Raw genomic sequence first — 19516 nt, forward strand, 5'->3', positions numbered from 1 at the left:
GGGTCTGTTCTGGCTTTTCTATTCTGTGCCACTGGTTTATTTCACAATCCACTTACCCGTACTACCCTACATTAATTACTGTAGCTATACAAGTGTCTTAATATTGAATGATATAAACCTCTAACATTTTTGTTCTTCAAGACTGACTTTATCAATGGTTCTCAAACTTTTTGGTCTCAAGATCTTTTTTTTTTTTTTTTTAAATTTATTTATTTAGGCTGCGTTGGGTCTTTGTTGCTGGGCGCGGGCTTTCTCTAGTTGCAGTGAGTGGGGGTTACCCTTCATTGTGGTGCGTGGGCCTCTCACTGCGGTGGCCTCTCTTGTTGCAGAGTGCGGGCTCTAGGGTGCTCAGGCTTCACTAGTTGTGGCATGCGGGCTCAGCGGCTGTGGCTCGCGGGCTCCAGAGTGCAGGCTCAGCAGCTGTGGCTCACAGGCTTAGTTGCTCCGCGGCACATGGGATCCTCCCGGACCAGGGCTCGAACCCGTGTCCCCTGCACTGGCAGGCAGACTTGTAACCACTGCACCACCAGGGAAGCCCCCTCAAAATCTCTTTAAGTTCCTAAAAATTATTGAGAACCTCAATGAACTTCTGCCTTTGTGGGTTACCTCTATCAATATTTACCATGATAGCAATTAAAACTAAAAATTTAACATTAATTTAAAATAAACATATTAGCAAATATTTGTTATTAATAATTACTATATTCCCCCCCCAAAAATTGAGAACAGTGGCGTTATTTTACATTTTGCAAATCTCTTCAATGTCTGGCTTAATAAACAACTAGGTTTTCACAAGAGTAACTAGTTTACTTCATTTTCAAAGAACATCCATCAAACATTCATGTCTCTGTAACCACAGTTCATCTCTCAGTGGTTATTTCAGGCAAAAATGGTGTTCCATGAAAAAGGTAGCTAGTTTAGCTCATATTTCAAACAAGCCCATGAGTTTTTTCTCAAAATGACCATCACACTTTCATATGCAGCAGAAATGATTTATGCATACTTCCCATTTCAGCACATGGAAAATTAAAAAGATGTGTAATCTCTTTTTCTTCCAGTTTTATTGAGGTATAATTGACATACAGCACCATATAAGTTTAAGGGGTCCAGAATAATGTTTTGACTTACATACATCGGAAAATGAAGATGTGTAATCTCTTGAAATAAGGGAGAGGTGATGGTTGCACAACGTTGTCAGTATACTGAATTTTTTTTTTTAACATCTTTATTGGAGTATAACTGTTTTACAATAGTGTGTTAGTTTTTCCTTTACAACAAAGTGAATCAGTTATACATATACATATGTTCCCATATCTCTTCCCTCTTAGTATATTGAATTTTTATACTGAATGCCGCTGAATTGTACCCTGTATACTGTACAGTGGTTAACATGTTGTGTGAATTTTTCCTCAATTTTTAAAAAGAGACATTTGAGACTTTTTAAAATTAATAAATTGTACTGTTTTGCCAGGAACATTCTTAAGTGGAACTTGTCTTTTTTTTTCTTTTCTTTTTAATTGCAAATGCATACAATACAGTGACGACTATAGCAGTTTGGTGACACTGACATGATTCCTGCTGACTTGGTGCCAGCAGTTTACCCACCATTGCTTTTGCACATAATTTTGCTTTTGCAAAATCAACACGGAGAAAAGGCAAATGACATCTTGCTGTTGTTATGAGAATAGTTTTGATCTCAAAAAGGCCCTCTTGAAGGAGTCTATGGGGACATCCAGAAGTACACGAACCATGTTTTGAAATGTTCTTGGTCCTTTCGATTCCCAGAGGTTTTGGACTCAGCTTCTCAATTTATACACACATACACATACACAGACATACACACACAACCCTGCTAAGCTTTTCCACAGAATTACATTGAATCTTTGGATCAATTTGGGAAAAACAGACTTATTGTCATTTATTTACTTAATCTTTAATTCCTTTAGCAATACTCTGTAATTTCTGTGTGGAGTTTTTACACATCTTTCCCTTTTTTTAGACATTTTTTAAATTTATTTTTATCTTATTTTTGGCTGTGTTGGGGCTTCGTTGCGACGTGCGAGCTTCTCATTGCAGTGGCTTCTCTTGTTGCGGAGCATGGGCTCTAGGCATGTGGGCTTCAGTAATTGTGGGATGCAGGCTCAGTAGTTGTGGTGCATGTGCTTAGTTGCTCCGCGGCATATGGGATCTTCCTGGACCAGGGCTCGAACCTGTGTCCCCTGCGTTGGCAGGCGGATTCTTAACCACTGTGCCACCAGTGAAGCCCTAGACATCTTTCTTTAGATTTAATCCTAGGTGTTTGATATTGTTTGATGATACTGTAAATAGTATCTTTTTAAACTTAATTTTCTAACTGACCTCTCTTCACACCATATGTATAAAACAGACCTAAATATAAAAGGTGGAACAGTAAAACCTCAAGAAAACATAGAAGAATATCTTCATGATCTTAACTAAGAAATCTCTGCCCATTATAAGATCGCGACACTTGGATTGGTTTTTGAATGAGCACTCTTTCTGAGTAACAAAGTATTCTTTTTTTGTTTCTTTGTTTGTTTTTTGCAGCTTGCGGGATCTTAAGTCCTGTCCCGTCCCCGTGCCCCTCCCCCCATCCCCCCCGCGGTGAAAGCATCGAGTCCTAACCACTGGACTGCCAGGGAGTTCCCCGAAGTATTCTTACTCTAGATTCATTCTGCTCCTTCATATATATCAAACCTATCAGGCATGTCTATTAATGTCTCAAGAATGGAATTTTTCCAGCCTTTATTTAACTGTCCTCCTCCCCTCCTCCTGCTGTTCCATCATTCATTTTCCTACCAAATTTCTCACATATTTAAAAACAAACCAACCAACCTAGAAAGAGCAAAGATGACAACAGCAGCACTGAAGAATAAGCACTGCTTAACAAGAGGAAGCTGCACACAAGGAATGTAGCTCCTCTGCCATTCTGCGTAAACTCCAACAATGTGCAGCCCAAATCCAAAGAATGCACATAAGATTAGGAATGAAAATGCACTGAAGATACACCAAAATGTCAGTGCTGCTGGCTGGAGGGATTACAGGGGTGTGTGTGTGTCTTTTGTGTGTGTTTTTCCCATTTTGGCAATAAATTATAATTCTTCCATTATCATAAAATAAACACTAAAAGTTTACTTTTAAATTTTAATATGCAGTGATGTTGAGGAAACAGCAAAATGGGCGTATTCATAATATATTGTGGTGGGAATATAAACCGACAGAATAATTCTTGAAGGAAACAGCATTTTGCAACAAAAACATTTGGAAAATGTACCCCTAAATGAGAAACAGGTCTGCTATCAAATGGTAACAGTAGCTAATGTTTCTATTGTACTTTACTACTACTGGGGAAGGGAGAATAAAGATGAGTTTAGCTTTTAGTAGATTCCCATCTATTCTGTCTTCATCAAAACCAGCCAGGTTGTCACGCAAGGCAGGGGATTAAAATGGATGCAAAACGGCATTTTCCCTCTCTAATGTCCAAACGTACAATGTTTTAAATAATACTTTTCCCATTATATATCTAATGTGTTTTCATTTCAGAGAAAGTAGAAATATAGAAAAGCATAAATGAAAGTTGCTTGCATTTTCTGATAGTAGTGCAATCCTGAAATCTATCAAATACCAAGTTCCTACTTACATTTGTGATGCTATCTATGAATGAAAATGACCTCATTTATTTGCAAAAAAATCTTTAACTAAAAAAATAAAACAAAACAATTCTGCAATGAACATATCAGTATATATTTCTACACACTTGCACGAGAACCTCTGTTAGATAAAATCAAAATAGTGGAATTGCTGGGTCAAAGGATATTCACACATTAAAGTTTGACTTCTCTGATTTTATTAACATTCGAATATAGAAGAGTTATCTATTTCCCCACCCTCATCAACACTGAGTGTTAAGACAAGAACTTCAGTATTCCATCCCCCAAATACCTCTTGTTGGCTAGAAACTTTCCGTTTCTCCCTTTCGCATGGTTGCTATATATGGTTTATAAATTCATTTTGTTTGGTGACAAATAATATGTACACAAAACAGATTTCCTATCCTCTGCTTAGCCCTCCATGTAAAAGCTTGATGTTGACTCTGAGTCACTCTCCCTCAGAGTCCTAAGCAACCTGTGATTCCATGTATCAATCTTTAATTTTCATGAAAAGGGAAAGACACACAATCTAAAACTTCATTTAAGGTCAGCAGTAATTGAGAGGAGATTATTCTACTATCTGTTGATGAATTTTATTTCCTTAACAAACAAAAATTTAAAAAATGGAAACTGGGCTTCCCTGGTGGCGCAGTGGTTGAGGGTCCGCCTGACGATGCAGGGGACACGGGTTCGTGCCCTGGTCCGGGAGGATCCCACGTGCCGCGGAGCGGCTGGGCCCGTGAGCCATGGCCGCTGGGCCTGCGCGTCCGGAGCCTGTGCTCCGCGGCGGGGGAGGCCACAGCAGTGAGAGGCCCGCATACCGCAAAAAAAAAAAAAAAAAAAAAAAAAAAATGGAAACTATGCAAGCTTCAAAGTCTAACTGGCTATTGAGTACTGTGTTCCACAGCAGGCAGGAAAAAGGAAGAAAAGGACATACTAAGGAGCTTCTAGAATCTCACACTCTCAGATGATGTCTGACTTGAAGAACCTAAAAATTATACATATGAAGAACCTATGAAATTATACATAAAACCCAAGATTTCTAAGAGCTGCTAAAGATACTTTTTCAACTAAATTAAGAAAGCTCCTCATTTTGAAGGGCAGGAGACAATGTAGAAGCAACGTGGCGTCACTTAAACCAAGAAAAGTTCACGACACACTGTGGTTGCAGCCAGTCTTCTGTGAAGCAATAATGGTGATTATGGTGATGACGATGACCATACTCTGGAATCCTAACCTAAAACTGTTTAAAGAGGAAAAGAACGTAAGGCTTTCTCTGAAGCACACTGCCATTAAGAGACTGCTTGAACACTATATGCACCCATGTCTTCAAGACCTATTCTACTATTGACACTAAATTTAGGTCCTGAAAGAGTTTCTCTGGATTTTGTTGAGGTTAAATAATGAGGTAGACAGGACGCTCACCAGTGATGCTCTGAGCAAGGGCCAGGTCTAACGACATGGATATAATGGTTCCTCTATCACCACTCACTCCTTGTAACAAGACTTGGAGATCAAATCATCCAGTCCAAAAGCCCTCACTATAGGACACATTGAGGCCAATAGTTAAGAGGTACCTAAGGAAATGCTTTTAAGACACAATGAAGCATAACTTCCAAGGCTGTAATCCAGATCCCGAGGTTGGCAAGCAGGAAAAGATTGGCTCTGTTTAAATATGACTAACTAGCTACACCAGAGGCAGGGAAGAGGTATTAATCACTACACATACAATGCTGTAACTAGCAGCTTTTAAAAAGCCAAGCTTTGTGTATTCAAGATGAAGGAAAAATGACATTGGACAATATATAAGACATATCCATAAACTTAAGCACCCAATCAAGTAGGCAGTTCCCAGTCGCTATTTCTATCTCTAACACTGTAAAATAGTATAGTTTGTATGCTTAACTCAGTTTTTAATTTAGTTCTGCCCATTTGACTTGAGTAAATAGAAAAATTACGTGAAAAAAAAAAAACAGAAAATCAAAGAGCCTATCTATTCAACAAGCTTCTAAATAGCTGTCTTTCTGTCTCTACTTTTTAACACTTAGTCATGTATATATCATAATATTGTATATTTGCAGCAACATGATCTGAGTTCAAGATCTGAATCTGCCATTTAAAAGCTGTGAGACTGAAAAGTTATTTAACCTTTTTGTGTTTCAGTTTCCTAATCTGTAAAATGAGGATAATAACAGGACCTACATTACAAAGTCATTGGGAAGATCAAATAAAATACATGTAAAGCAACTGAAATAACACCTATCATAAAGGTTCAATAAATGTTAGAACTTTTAAAAAACAACTTCAATAAACATGGGCTCTATATAACTGAACACAGTATTCTACACACACACACACACACACACACACACACACACACACACACACACACACACACACACAGTGACAGATCTAGCAGCTGGCATAACAATAAATTTTATAGTTCTTTATATCCCATGCAGCATATTATCTATTATTAATGACCTAAGGCATTGTGCAAGAAGCATGCTGTCTCTCCCCTTCACCCCAAGAAATGTTCCAAAGGAATTCTCATGTTCAAATCCTATCTATCCTAACAAGATAGATACAAACAAATCCTCAACAAGAGGTGAATCACTAACTCTACCCAGAAAAGTCCTGGTCCTATTCATTCTCTTCCAATGAAATCGGAAGAAGAGTTGCCTCCCTGCCACTTTGGGAAGCTTGTAGCACCTAGTTAGTATTATAGCTCATAAACTACAAAGGACCTCAGGAATGCCTCAGTCAGGTTTTCTCCCCTGTTCCATACAACACCAAGGAAATTCTGGGCACTTGATAATGCCCCTAAGAATAAAAAGCCAGTATTCATCAAATTACCCCTCTCTGCTGCCAAAGAACAATGGGACTTCAGTAATTTTCTCCTGTTAAAGCACAGATAAATAAGGCATGACTTCAACGTTAGCAAAATGTCAAGATCACTCCAACGTGCACTTGTTCTACATCAGCATAAGGGCTGCTTAGCACAGCTTTGTGCTTTGGCTGGAGACTGCCCCTAAATCCATTCAGCTGTTTGAAAATGAGAGCCATAAATGAGAAAATATGGCTCCACACTACTCCCTCTCAACTTGGAGAACAAAAAACTTTTAAAAACAAACGCTTCAAACGTCTACATCTCTTCCTCATAATTCAAAAGAATTGCCACCAGGTAAACTCCTTAAGTTTACAAGCTGGGGAACCTTGTCTTATTTATCAAGCAGTTAGCAAGCTCCCTAATTGAGAATAGACTCAGGAAATGTGTTCAACGTGACTGAATGATCGTATATTCTACGTAATTTCTATGTTCAACAAAGGGGTGTCTTGATAATTACACTTCAATATACTCTCTCAGTCCTTATGAAACATGAAAAATACTTCACTAGTTTTTCCATTCCAAGCAATCTGTTAAAGGAAACCAACATTACTTATAAACAGATTCCAAGCTATCAGGAGGGTAAATTTAAAATATACTTGCGTGTTTTGGATACATTTTTAAAACCATTTGTCAGATTCTTGTTCTGGCAAGAGTCTTATGACTGGCCACATAACTTCTTGAGCTTAAAATGAATCTTTATATTCTAGCTTCTTCCAATTAAATGATAAATGCATATGGCTCTTCAGCATTTATTAGTTACCTATATCTTTAAAACAATTACAAAATATGTTTGCATGTTTCATCTCTTTGAGCAAAAATTAATTTACTTTCCTATTTCTTTTTTTTTTTTTTTTTTTTTTCAGTACACGGGCCTCTCACTGTTGTGGCCTCTCCCGTTGCAGAGCACAGGCTCCGGACGCACAGGCTCAGCAGCCATGGCTCATGGGCCTAGCCGCTCCACGGCATGTGGGATCTTCCCGGACCGGGGCACGAACCCGCGTCCCCTGCATCGGCAGGTGGACTCTCAAGCACCGCACCACCAGGGAAGCCCCCCTATTTCTTGAAATACCCCTATTTTTAGGTTAAATACTATTCCACATTATCTGGCCTGATTATCTTTTCTAACACAGGACCTAAGTCACACAGAACATACTAACTCTAGCCAATCTAAACACAGTGTCCCCATTTTTACATACATTCTTGAGTTTGATTATTTTCTAGTTATCAATCTACAATATAATTTTTCTATAACAACAGAAATCTAATATTCTATTGTAGTTGTTGTATCATAATTCATTTAACCAATTCCCTACTAATGACATTTACTTTCAATTTTATACTACTAAAGGCAATTCTGAAACAAAAATAAATAAAAAATAAACACAGTGTCCCCTAAAAAACCTAAATAAAGCAATGATATGATGTTAACTACTGAGGAGGATCCAGTTATCTCTGAAAAGATTTGGAGAAAGGAGATTCTGCTATCTTGTGATACACTTCCTGCCTTAGAAGATCTCTGTGTCCATTTCTGAAAAGAAAAGTATAAGAATACACAAAGGTCTGGGGAGTCGGGGCATGTGTGTTTGTGTTACAAAGACCAAACCAGAGCTTCAGGAAGTCTCCAAACATGTCTGAGCCCAAAAAAGACAGACTTAGATACAATACCGACATTCAGGGCTAAAGAAGAGGGGCCAATTTTCTTTTAAATAAATAGTAATACGTTTTATTTCCATACATAAAGAGTTTTTAAGACAATAATAACTAGTGAAGAGTTGAATAAAAGAAGTAAAGATTGTGAACAACAGTTGAAGGAATTCCTTTAACGTTTGGGGACAAAAACACTGCATCCTGGACACATCCATGCTTACCTGTTCCCTTTACCTGAAACATGCCCCCCAATCTCTCGAAGGCTGAGTAAATGCCAACTCCTTTTGAAGTTTTTGAGTTCAAACGTTTTGTTATACCTCCAAAATGCACCTATTACAGACAGCACTCAGAGAGAGCTCAATTGTATCTACACTTAAATCTTACCACTACCGGATCAAAAAGACCACCACCATTCTCCCAAAACTACAAACCAGGGACTGGATTTCACTTTTACATCCCATCATTGCACAGATCAGATGCAAGTGAGTGAGTAATAAAGAATATAAAGTTTTCATCCCAGAGGACCTGAAAAATAAATAAATCAATCAAAAGCCTCGTATCCTACAAGGTCAAGAGACAAGTGCCTGGGAACTAGATCTTGGGTTCTAGTTCTTGGACTCCAACGGCTATATTATTTTCTGGGAATCTGGAGAAGACCAGCATTTCCCAAAATGGTATCTGCTGGACACTGTTCTGCAAGATGCTAATACATACTTAAATAAATTGGAAAAGTCTGGATTAAAACAAAGCTAACATGGTTACTTTACTGTAGAACATCTGCAGGGCTTTAAAATGCTAATATACACTATAAATTTCCAAGATAAGATTACATAATGAAGCCTTTAGTGAACTAATTTGAGCAAGATTGCAGGGGAGAGCTTGGAAAATGCTTCAAAAAGGTTGTTTTAGTTTGTTTGTTTGTTTTTCCCAATTGTCACAATATTACTGAGTGCTTCAGATCAACTTCTAAAAAGTTCTTACCTGATATGTGTTGCAGGCAGAGATTCGTATTGGCGTGACAAAAAGAGCTCCCTATGTTTCAACTGATGTTTCTGTTTATCGGTCAAGTCAGCCTCAATTGTTGTTTCAGATTCTTCCTCAATTTCTTCTACACAAATAAAATTCAAAGAATGCATTATTACAAAGTACATTACCTATTTGGTTATTAAGATAGATTGAATCAGCCTTTCATTCAATATTTTTTTCAAACGAATTGATTTTAAATGTACACATTTAACTTGTCATTTGAATTACAACCATAAAATTAAGTTAGCCACGCCTCAAAGGAAGAACGCCAATTTTAAGATGGCAGATGGAACATATGCATCTATCTCCTCTTCCCCCATGAAACTACACCAAAATATCAATGAAAATGTATTAACATTTCAGTGACAATAGAAAAATGAAGCAACAATGGAAGAAAGATTTTCAACAACAATAAAAAAAGATGGAAAGTAGATTTTAAAAAAAGGAAAAGTACACACTTAGTCAAGAGAAGGAAGTGACAATCTATGTGCATACAGAGAGGGATGCCACGGAGAAGGTGGGCACAGGGCGTGTACTGACATCCCTTGAAGCTACCAAGTATTAAGAGAAAGAAAGTAGGGTGAGAGTAAAGAAGCAGGAGAAAGGGGTTCAAAGTCTATAACACAATAACTTAATCCCCGAATACTCCAGTTAAAAAGAGTAAAATCAGAAACAAATAGTATAACACATTTCAAATTTGATAACACAAATAAAAAACTAATAGAAAGATTAGAGGATAATGCTAATGAAATCTCCTAGAAATTAAAACAAAGAGATAACTGAAAACCAAAAGATTAAAATATTAAAGAATGCATGAAGTCCAACATCCCACAAACAAAAGTTCCAGAAAGAAACAATAGAGAAAACAGATTCTTTTACCTCTTTGTTTGTTTTGGTGGGGGGGGATGAGGGAAGACCCATCAAAGAGATGATTCAAGAAAATTTCCCCTTACTAAGTGTCCAGTGAGACTGAGTGTCCCGACTGAATTCCTGTCATACTTAACTTTTTTTTTTTAAGTGACAGCATGAGAAGATTGCAACCATTTACAGGAAAGAAGCGTAGGCACAAGCAAAGAAACCAGAATCCGAGTGGAATCACAGCAACACCGTGTACTAAGAGGGCACAGCAATGCCATCCAAGAGGAAAAATGACATTCAACCTAGAATTGCATAGTCAACTATCAAGTCTGAAAAGAGAATAAGGACAAATTTTTGCATTCATTCAACCAAGATTTACAGTTCACCCTTGAACAATGTGAGTCTGAACTGCACGGGTCCACTTATATGTGAATTTTTTCAATAAATACAGTACATTGGAAAATTTTTTGGAAGTTTGCCACAATTTGAAAAAATTCACAGATGCTGACTTCCCTGCCAGTCCAGTAATTAAGACTCCACACTTCCAATGGATGGGGCGCAGGTTCAAACTCTGGTCAGGGAAGTAGAAAAGAAAAGAAAAGAAAAGAAAGAAAGAAAGGAAAACACTTCACAGATGAACCATGAAGCATGTAGCTTAGAAATATCAAAAAAATTAAGAAAAAGGTATGTTGGGACGTCCCTGGTGGCACAGTGGTTAAGAATCCGCCTGTTCAATCTCTGTTCCGGGACGATCCCACATGCCGCAGAGCAACTAAGCCTGTGCACCACAACTACTGAGCCTGTGCTCTACAGCCTGTGAGCAACTACTGAAGCCCACACACCTACAGCCCATGCTCTGCAACAAGAGAAGCCTCCACAATGAGAAGCCCGCGCATCGCAAGGAAGACTAGCCCCTGCTTGCCACAACTAGAGAAAGCCCATGTGCAGCAACAAAGACCCAACACAGCCACAAATAAATAAATAAAATAATTTTTTTTAAAAGGGATTTTTCACTTAAATGTTTATTTTAAAAAAGGTATGTCATGAATTCATAATACATGTGGATACTAGTCTATCCTTATATAGGCATAAGGTGAATGATATTTAATAAAAACTACTATGTTAGTTCTTACTGTTTTATAACTTTCCTTTCAAATAATTACATTACCATTCATTATATTATATTGCCTCTCTCACTAGTAAATGGAAAAACTGCTTATCAGCATATTATCACAGGTAGGTGAGTATTTTTTTAATTGCATCAACGTTTCCAATAGTGTATTATGAATATAACTGTAATACTCTATGCCATAAAACTTTTTAAACGATTCATTCATTATTGTATAGGTTAGGCTACTGTGAAGCAATCATATCAATTACACTAGGCTACCATAAAGAATCATATTGCTGGGCTTCCTTGGTGGCGCAGTGGTTAAGAATCCACCTGCTGGGCTTCCCTGGTGGCGCAGTGGTTGAGAATCCACCTGCTGGGCTTCCCTGGTGGCGCAGTGGTTGAGAATCCACCTGCCGATGCAGGGGACATGGGTTCGTGCCCCGGTCCGGGAAGATCCCACATGCCGCGGGAGAGGCCACAACAGTGAGAGGCCCGTTTACCGCAAAAAAAAAAAAAAAAAAAAAAGAATCCACCTGCCAATGGAGGGGACACAGGTTAGAGCCCTGGTCTGGGAAGATCCCACGTGCCACAGAGCAACTAAAACCGTGCGCCACAACTACTGAGCCTGCGCTCTAGAGCCTGTGAGCCACAACTACTGAGCCCACGTGCCACAACTGCTGAAGCCCACACGCCTAGAGCCCGTGCTCCGCAACAAGAGAAGCCACTGCAGTGAGAAGCCCGTGCACCACAACAGAGTGTAGAATACGCCAGTTATTAATATGTATTATTAATACGCCGCAACTAGAGAACGCCCACGTGGAACAACAAAGAGCCAACACATCCATAAATAAATAAATAAATTTATTTATTTTATTTTATTTTTAAAAAAATCATATTGCTGATTCTTCATTATCAATGAAGATCACTATAGCATGGCTCACTATACCTGTAAATAAATATGAACTTCTTTTTCACATTTTTTTCCTTTTTGATGTCTAGTGTTAGTAACACACATAACATCTACAGTAACACACATACCATCTACATCAGACAATACTGATGTAGTTACTGACAGACGATTCATCTTATAATCAGAAAACAAACTTATGGTATCAATAAATACAGCATAGTACTGTAAGTGTATTTTCTCTTCCTTGTGATTTTCCTAACATTTTCTTTTCTCTAGCTTACTTTAAGAATACAGTATATATTCTGTATGACATACAAAATATGTGTTAATCAACTGTTTATGTTAAGCATAAGGCTTCCAGTCAACAGTAGGCTATCAGTTAAGTTTTGGGGGTAGTCAAAAGTTTTATGAAGATTTTCAACTGTGCAGGCGGTTGGTGTCCCTAACCCCTGCATTGCTCAAGGGTCAACTGTATTAGGCACCAAAAACAGGCACTAATCAAGGTGCTGGAGGCAATCAGTGAGCAAAAAAGTTGCTACTAAGAAGAAATAATTCAAAGTGTTTGCCTCTGGGAAACAGGGTTGGAAGAAAACGATGGAAAGGGGAGACAAAGTTTTGCCTGAGTTTTTTTTTAATGTTGCATTTAATATTCTTTTTCTTCCCCCCTCCGTACGTGGGCCTCTCACTGTTGTGGCCTCTCCCACTGCGGGGCACAGGCTCCAGACGCGCAGGCTCAGCGGCCATGGCTCACGGGCCCAGCCGCTCCGCGGCATGTGGGATCTTCCCGGACCAGGGCACGAACCTGTGTCCCCTGCATCGGCAGGCAGACTCTCAGCCACTGCGCCACCAGGGAAGCCCAATATTCTTTTTAAAGAAAAAAATTACTAGATGTCATTTACAGATATAATTCTAAATAATTTTAGATATAAAATTTTTTAAAATATAATACCTGTAGAGGCTCACAGATTCTCTGCAGCCTTACCTGGACCAGACTAGAAGAGACTGTGTAGCTATGGGAATAGCAGGAGTATTGAGAACTCAGAGTCGGGGGGGCGGGGGGTGACTGGATACTCACGCAGGAAGTAAAGCCCAAGGTTAGGCCTCAGAGCCTTAATTTTTGGACAGTGACAAATCACACACACACACACACACACACAGCAACACATTTCTGTTCCTCACAATTCTTTCTTATAAATTTCTTACATACAGACCCAGGACCACAAGAGATTTTATCATATGTGACCCCCTAGTTGTAGTTCTTCTGAGTTGTATGAGGGCAATTAATAGGCTAAGTATCAAATCTTCTCTACCTTCAAACTTTTAAAACTCTGAATTGAAAATGAACCTGTAAAAATTAGAAACTGATTTAGAAAAAGAACCACCTAGCTCCAAAACGGAATAATGTGATTAAAATTCTTTGATTGTTCTTTATAATGAACTACTCAAAGAGAAATGAAGCACTAAAAGAGCCATTTACTTGAAAGTCTAATAGCATCTCACCAGTGGAAATCAATGAAGTTATTGCTGCAATGGTACTATTAGCACCAGCAAATATCACATACAAAATTATACTCTTTACCTAATTAGGATTTGATAAACTGTTCTTCCATAAAACACAGCGAACTGAATTCTAACGTGTACCCTATAGAGCTAAAACAGCAACAAGCTCTAAAAATAATGGTAACAACAGCAAATCTTATTTTCTTGTACTATCTCTTGATAATGGGTGAAAAGGAATAAAATCTCTCAAGTTCAATCTAACCAAACACAGAAATCACCACAACAGCATCTGAAACTCACTGTTTCAAATTTACAAGTTAAATTTCATTTACATATTTGTATAAATTTCTATTGGCTTCTGAACAAGAAATGATTGCCATGCCATTAACATCCTAAAAACATTAAACAACCACAATGGCAAAAACTGGCATTTAGACAATAAAAAATTTAAAAGAATAGAACTATCATCAAAAATCACGGGTCTTCCCTGGTGGCACAGTGGTTAAGAATCCGCCTGCCAATGCAGGGGACACAGGTTTGAGCCCTGGTCTGGGAAGATCCCACATGCCGCGGAGCAAATAGGCCCGTGAGCCACAACTACTGAGCCTGCACGTCTGGAGCCTGTGCTCCGCAGCAAGAGAGGCCATGACAGTAAAGAGGCCCACGCACTGCAATGAAGAGTGGCCCCCGCTTGCCGCAACTAGAGAAAGCCCTCGCACAGAAACGAAGACCCAACACAGCCATAAATAAATGAATGAATGAATAAAAGGTTACTATTAAAGAAAAAATTTAATTTAATTTTTAAAAAAAGAAATTAAAGAAGACTTAAGTAAATGGGAAAACTATGTTCACAGATTGGAAGATTTAATATTGTTACGATGGCAGTACTGCCTAAATTGATCAACAGATTCAATGCAACCCCTACCAAAATTCCAACTGTCTTTTTCACAAAAAATAGCAAACTAATCCTAAAATTCATATGGACATGTAAGCAACCCAGAATAGCCAAAATAATTTGAAAAAGAACAAATTTAAGAGTACTCACACTAAAAAAAAAAAAAAAAAAAAAAAAAGAGTATTCACACTTCCAGATTTCAAAGCATTCTTCAAAGCTACAACAACCAAGACTGTGGTACTGGCATAAGGATAGGCATAGATTAATTAAAATATAACTGGGAGTCCAGAAATAAGCCCATACATTTATGTTAAATGATTCTGGATAAGGATGCCAAGACAATTCACTGGGGGTGAATAGTCTTTTCTACAAATGGTGCTGAGAACAACTGGACATCCACATACAATGAATAAAGCTGGACCGTCACACCACATACAAAAATTAACTCAAGGGGAGGGGGAAGGGTGGGCTGAGACGAAGTGAGAGAGTGGCAGGGACATATACACACTATCAAATGTAAATTAGATAGCTAGTGGGAAGCTGCTGCATAGCACAGGGAGATCATTGTGACCACCTAGAGGGGTGGGGTAGGGAGGGTGGGAGAGAGGGTGATGCAAGAGGGAAGAGATATGGGAACATATGTATATGTATAACTGATTCAGTTTGTTGTAAAGGAAAAACTAACACACTATTGTAAAACAATTATACTCCAATAAAGATGTTAAAAAAAATAAATAAATAAAAATAAATAAATAAATAAAATAAAATCATGTAAAAAAAAATTAAAAAAAAAAAATTAACTCAAAATGGATCAAAGACCTAAACGTAAGATCTAACACTTTTATAAAACACTTAGAATGAAACACAAGTGTAGGGCTTCCCTGGTGGCGCAGTGGTTGAGAGTCCGCCTGCCGATGCAGGGGACACGGGTTCGTGCCCCAGTCCGGGAAGATCCCACATGCCGCGGAGCGGCTGGGCCCATGAGCCATGGCCACTGAGCCTGCGCGTCTGGAGCCTGTGCTTCACAACAGGAGAGGCCACAGCAGTGAGAGGCCCGCGTACCGCAAAAAAAAAAAAAAAAAAAACCCACAAATGTAAATCTTAATGACCTTAGGCTAGGCAATAGTTTCTTCACTATGGCACCCTAAATAAATCACAAGCAACCAAAGAAAAAACAGGTAAATTAGAATTAGTATTAAAATTTTTGTGCTTAAAAAGGTGCTCTCAAGAAAGCAAAGAGACAACCCACAGAATGGGAGAAAATGTTTGCAAATCATGTAACTCAAAAGGTTCTAGTATCCAGAATATATAAAGAACTCTTATTAACAATAAAAAGACAACCCAGGGCTTCCTTGGTAGCTCAGTGGTTAAGAATTCACCTGCCAATGCAGGGGACACGGGTTCGAGCCCTGGTCTGGGAAGATTCCACATGCCGTGGAACAACTAAGCCCATGCGCCACAACTACTGAGTCTGTGCTCTAGAGCCCATGAGCCACAACTACTGAGCCCATGTGCTGCAACTACTGAAGCCTGCGCACCTAGAGCCCGTGCTCTGCAACAAGAGAAACCACCACAGTTAGAAGCCCGTGCACCACAAGGAAGAGTAGCCCCTGCTTGCCACAACTAGAGAAAGCCCGCACGCAGCAACAAAGACCCAACGCAGCCGAAAACAAATTAAAATAAATTTTTAAAAAATCATTCACACACAAAAGACAACCCAATTAAATAATTGGCAAAGGATCTGAATACATTTCTCCAAAAGATATACAAAGAGCCAACTAGTACATGAAAAGATGTTCCACATCATTAGTCACTAAGGAAATGCAAACCAAAATTACCATGAGAGGACTTCCCTGGTGGCGCAGTGGTTAAGAATCTGCCTGCCAACGCAGGGGACACAGGTTCGAGCCCTGATGAGGGAAGATTCCACATGTTGCGGAGTAACAAAGCCCATGCACCACAACTACTGAGCCTGTGCTCTAGAGCCCATGTGCCCCAACTACTGAAGCCCACATGCCTAGAACCTGTTCTCCGGAAGAAGAGAAGCCACTGCAATGAGAAGCCCGCGCACAGTGACGAAGAGTAGCCCCTGCTCACCACAACTAGAAAAAGCCCACGGGCAGCAGTAAAGACCCAACGCAGCCAAAAATAAAAATAAATGAAATAAATTTTTTTTAATTTAAAATTAATTAATTAATTATTTTAAAACTACCATGAGATATTTCACATTGACCAGAATGACTATAATCAAAAAGATAACAAGGGCTTCCCTGGTGACACAGTGGTTGAGAGTCCGCCTGCCGATACAGGGGAAACGGGTTCGTGCCCCGGTCCGGGAAGATCCCAAATGCTGCGGAGCTGCTAGGCCCGTGAGCCATGGCCACTGAGCCTGCGTGTCCGGAGCCTGTGGTCCACAATGGAAAAGGCCACAACAGTGAGAGGCCCTTGTACCGCAAAAAAAAAAAAGAAAACAAGCAAAAATGTGGAGAAATTGTAATCCTTGTACATTATCAATAGAAATGTCAGATGGTGCAGCTGTATTGTAAAACAGTTTAATAGTTCCTCAAATTGCTGAACAGAGTTGCCATGCAACCAAGCAATTCCATTCCTAGGTATATACCCACGAGAACAGAAAACATGTCAATACAAAACTTGTGCATGAATGTTTATACAGCATTATTCACAACTGCCAAAAAGTGGAAGCAACCCAAACGTCTGATAAATGGATAAAAAAATACAGTATATCCATACAATGGGATGTTTATCATTTAGCCATAAAGAGGAATGAAGTGCTGATTCATGCTACAACGTGGATGAAACCTGAGACATTGTATTAGGTTGTATTAGCTCGAACAAAGGAACTTTTTGGCCCACCCCATACCAAATGAAATATTACAAAAGTGAAAGACACAAAAGGTCACATATTATAAGATACAATTTATATGAAAAATACAGAATAGACAAATCCACAGAGACATGAAGTAGCTTGGTGGTTGCCAGAGGATTAGTGGAGGGAAATACAGGGACTGCTAATGGGTACGGGGTTTCTTTCTGGAGTGATAAAAATGTCCTGGAATCAAATAATAGTTACAGTTGCATAAATTTGTGAATACAGGGCTTCCCTGGTGGTGCAGTGGTTGAGAATCCGCCTGCCGATGCAGGGGACACAGGTTCGTGCCCCAGTCCGGGAAGATCCCACATGCCGCAGAGCGGCTGGGCCCGTGAGCCACGGCCGCTGAGCCTGCGCGTCCAGAGCCTGTGCTCCGCAACGGGAGAGGCCACAACAGTGAGAGGCCCGCGTATCACAAAAAAAAAAAAAAAAAAAAAAAAAAAAAAAAAAAAAAAAAAAAAAATTTGTGAATACACTAAAAACCACTGAATTGTACACCTTTTAAAGTGGTAAGTTATATATGGCATGTGAATTATATCAAAAAGAGAACAAGCTAAAAGGGGAGGGGCAAATAAAATGCAAAAAATCAAAAGAACAATGGGTAAATTTCAGCATAGTCATGGAATGCAATTCTTTTTTTTTAAGTATTTAAACATCTTTATTTGAGTATAACTGTTTTACAATAGTGTGTTAGTTTCTCCTTTACAACAAAGTGAATCAGTTATACATATACCTATGTTCCCATATCTCTTCCCTCTTGCGTCACCCTCCCTCCCACCCTCCCTATCCCACCCCTCTAGGTGGTCACAAAGCACAGAGGTGATCTCCCTGTGCTATGCGGCAGCTTTCCACTAGCTATCTAATTTACTTTTGGTAGTGTGTATATGTCCCTGCCACTCTCTCACATCGTCACAGCTTACTCTTCCCCCTCCCCATATCCTCAAGGCCATGCTCTAGTAGGTCTGTGTTTTATTCCAGTCCTACCACTAATCTCTTCATGACAGTTTTTTTTTCTTAGATTCCATATATATGTGTTAGCATACGGTATTTGTTTTTCTCCTTCTGACTTACTTCACTCTGTATGACAGACTCCAGGTCTATCCACCTCATTACAAATAACTCAGTTTCATTTCTTTTTATGGCTGAGTAATATTCCATTGTATATATGTGCCACATCTTCCTTATCCATTCATCTGTTGATGGACACTTAGGTTGCTTCCATGTCCTGGCTATGGTAAATAGAGCTGCAATGAACATTTTGGTACATGACTCTTTTTGAATTATGTTTTTCTCAGGGTATATGCCTAGTAGTGCGATTGCGGGGTCATATGGTAGTTCTATTTTTAGTTTTTTAAGGAACCTCCATACTGTTCTCCATAGTGACTGTATCAATTTACATTCCCACCAGCAGTGCAAGAGGGTTCCCTTTTCTCCACACCCTCTCCAGCATTTATTGTTTCTAGAGTTTTTGATGATGGCCAATCTGACCGGTGTGAGGTGATATCTCATTGTCGTTTTGATTTGCATTTCTCTAATGATTAATGATGTTGAGCATTCTTTCATGTGTTTGTTGGCAATCTGTATATCTTCTTTGGAGAAATGTCTATTTAGTTCTTCTGCCCATTTTTGGATTGGGTTGTACTCAATAGATAAAAGTTAATGAGTGAATCCACATATCAACATGTACAGATCACAAAAACTTGATATTGAGCGAGAAAGGAATCTGTAGAAGGACACATATGTAAAACACCATTTTTTTAAATGCAAAAACAATGCTCTAAACACATACATATGTAACAAAAGTATAAATACACGAATGGGGGAAAAAACACACACTAAAGTTGAGACAGCAATTCGCCTATGGGGAAACCAGGAAAGTAGTGGAGTTGGGAAGGGATGCACATAGCACTAAAAGAATCTGAAGCAAATATGTATGTCACAATAAGGGAGGACAAAGTTGGTTGGTAGGTTCATAATTAGCACATTATTCTCTCTTTTCTGCTTCCTAAAAATACCTCAAAATAAAAAGTGAATAGGACTCAAGAGAAGGAAAACTGTAACTAAACTTTAATCCATGTTAAACTGTTTTTTTCCTTAATGAGACAACCACCACAGTTG

The 19516-nt window shown here is 38.9% G+C and overlaps 1 protein-coding gene across 11 annotated transcripts in view; it reads right to left on the reverse strand.

The window, feature by feature from the left end:
- Positions 1 to 19516, reverse strand: part of MTA3 (metastasis associated 1 family member 3) — a 213421-nt gene that overhangs the window by 101359 nt on the left and 92546 nt on the right. For all 11 annotated transcript variants that reach the window (XR_010835568.1, XR_010835569.1, XR_010835570.1 and 8 more), the window contains exon 4: positions 9187 to 9313. Coding sequence is in view for 6 of the 11 variants with exons in the window: in XM_067007677.1 (XP_066863778.1) it covers positions 9187 to 9313 (127 nt within the window). In the remaining 5 variants the exon portion in view is untranslated. The remainder of the gene's footprint in view (positions 1 to 9186; positions 9314 to 19516) is intronic.

The sequence above is a fragment of the Kogia breviceps genome, chromosome 11 (assembly GCF_026419965.1).
Source record: "Kogia breviceps isolate mKogBre1 chromosome 11, mKogBre1 haplotype 1, whole genome shotgun sequence".
NCBI lineage: Eukaryota > Metazoa > Chordata > Mammalia > Artiodactyla > Physeteridae > Kogia > Kogia breviceps.